At 37.4% G+C, this 2,225-nt stretch overlaps 1 protein-coding gene across 1 annotated transcript; it reads left to right on the forward strand.

The window, feature by feature from the left end:
- Positions 1–719: 719 nt before the first annotated feature.
- LOC136798988 (uncharacterized) lies at positions 720–1,652 on the forward strand. Its single transcript, XM_067055674.1, has one exon. It carries the CDS (start codon positions 720–722, stop codon positions 1,650–1,652), a length of 933 nt encoding a protein of 310 aa, XP_066911775.1.
- Positions 1,653–2,225: the final 573 nt, after the last annotated feature.

Raw genomic sequence — 2,225 nt, forward strand, 5'->3', positions numbered from 1 at the left:
ACAAGTAATCCATGAGAGAAGTTTTTATAGAAGTCTGCAACAAAAACAAAAGTGGTCTCTTCTACTGATTGCTTCCCAGTGCTCCTTTGTAGCTGTTTATCAAATTTCCACCAATGAGATTGCCACATTCCAAACAGTGTAGACAGTATAGACCTAACTCTTCACACAAAAAATACGGGAAACGCATGTTTGGACTTTGTACCCTATGCTGCACTCAAGCACTTAAAGCCAAAGTCCCGCAAATGCGGGACAAAAATCAGTTTTTGAAGTTTGCAAAAAAACGCCACATAGAAGATCTTTCAAATTCAGTATGTGAATAGATGGAGCAGTAAGAAATACAACTTTTCTATTTTTCCTTTTTTTTGCAAAAGTTCTAGGAATGAAAATAAAGGAATAATGATAATTGAATACTATCCGTTGATGACCCGCGGCACTATCGTAAAGCTAGAATCGCTTCGCGTACTCTTTGCTTGAGAAAATGATTGACAGATTGAAGTTTTTCACCCGCGCAGGAGTTTGCGGAGCGTTCTCGGGTCAATCCTGGGACCACGCTAAAAATGGTAGACTGATCTGTGATAGATCATTTCGATGGAAGTTGTTGGAATGTTCTTGTTCCTCAAGGAACAGTACTTGGGCCAATTTTGTTTCTTCTGATGATTTCTGATATTGATGATAATATCAGGTATTCAATCCTTGCAAGCTTTGCTGACGATACTAGAATGCTTAAAGAAATCCAAGGAATAATTGACACGCTCAAGTTGCAACATGATCTCAACATAGTTTATGATTGGACTGAGAACAATAACATGAAACTAAATAGTTGTAAATTCGAACACTTGAAATACGGTAAAGATACTGAATCAAAAAGTTTATCAACCTATTTCACTAATAACAAAACTATAATTGAAAACAAAAACTCTGTCAAAGATCTTGGAGTGTGGATGAGAGTAGTGACTGCTTCATTCACTGATCACATCAATAAAATGATAGAAAAAGCTAAGGACATTTCTAGTTGGATTTTGAGAACATTCAACAACAGAAGCAGTGATGTTATGATAACGTTGTGGAAATCCTTAGTTCTCCCTCACCTCGACTACTGTTCTCAGCTTTGGTCACCAAACAGCATCCACCAAATTGAACAGATTGAATCAGTACAAAAGAACTTCTTCAATAAAATCAAAGGCCTTAGCGCTTTCGATTATTGGGAACAATTGAAAATGTTGAAAATGTATTCTCTACAAAGGAGGAGAGAGAGATACAGAATTATTTATATTTGGTCGATACTAGAGGAGGGTATAGTACCAAATTTCAGCCACACTGAAGGAGATGGCACTGTAAAAGGTGGTGTCTCGTCTTCAACTACAAGCCGTCATGGTCGAAAATGCGAACTACGAACAATCGAACGAAGTAGCTTTCGCAAATTTATTTGCGAGAGCTTAGCTGTACAGGGTCCAAAACTCTTCAATAGTATTCCCTCTGACATACGAAATATCACTGGTTGTTCAAAAGATTCCTTCAAGAAACGACTCGATAAATATCTGTGCTCTATACCCGACGAACCTCACACTACGTCGCGACAAACAAGATTGGCTGAATCAAATGCTCTTGTCGATCAAATAATACGTGTTGGGCTCAACGAGCTGGACAGATGAATATCATCAAATCAAACTGAAGTATACTGAAGTAAGTAATGTTTACAAGGCTCTTGACAGAAAATCGTTTGTTTTATTGTTACCGTAGAGTCGTTTAATCTCGACATACGTCTTGCAATCTCGACATAGCTGTAGGCTGGTCTTCGAAATAAAAAATCGAACATAAACAAATACATACCAAAGTTATCAATCAATCACTAAAATGTACTCTCTCTCTATCACGTCACAGATTGTTAATAGAATATGAGAAATGTGAAGTGTTATTACTTATACTTATATTTGAAAAGAAAACTTTAACGATGTAGTAATCGCCAAAAACTAATTAGCATGCTTTCAACGAAGATGTCCAAATCACAACAACACAACATTTTGCACGCGAGAAATTTTTAGTAGACATTTTTACCGTGAACCGAAAATAATAAAAAGAACCCGGTTTCCTTTTGAATTTAATGTGACCGCCATACTGGCCATCACGGCGTGCGGCCTGTTAGCGCCTAGAGCGTGTGTTTTTATATATAAGGAAGGGGAAACCAGGCTAAGCGCGCGAATTATTTTTATCACGTGACTTGAAGC

The sequence above is a fragment of the Clytia hemisphaerica genome, unplaced genomic scaffold (genome assembly GCF_902728285.1).
Source record: "Clytia hemisphaerica strain Z4C2 unplaced genomic scaffold, Clytia hemisphaerica genome assembly, whole genome shotgun sequence".
Lineage (NCBI taxonomy): Eukaryota > Metazoa > Cnidaria > Hydrozoa > Leptothecata > Clytiidae > Clytia > Clytia hemisphaerica.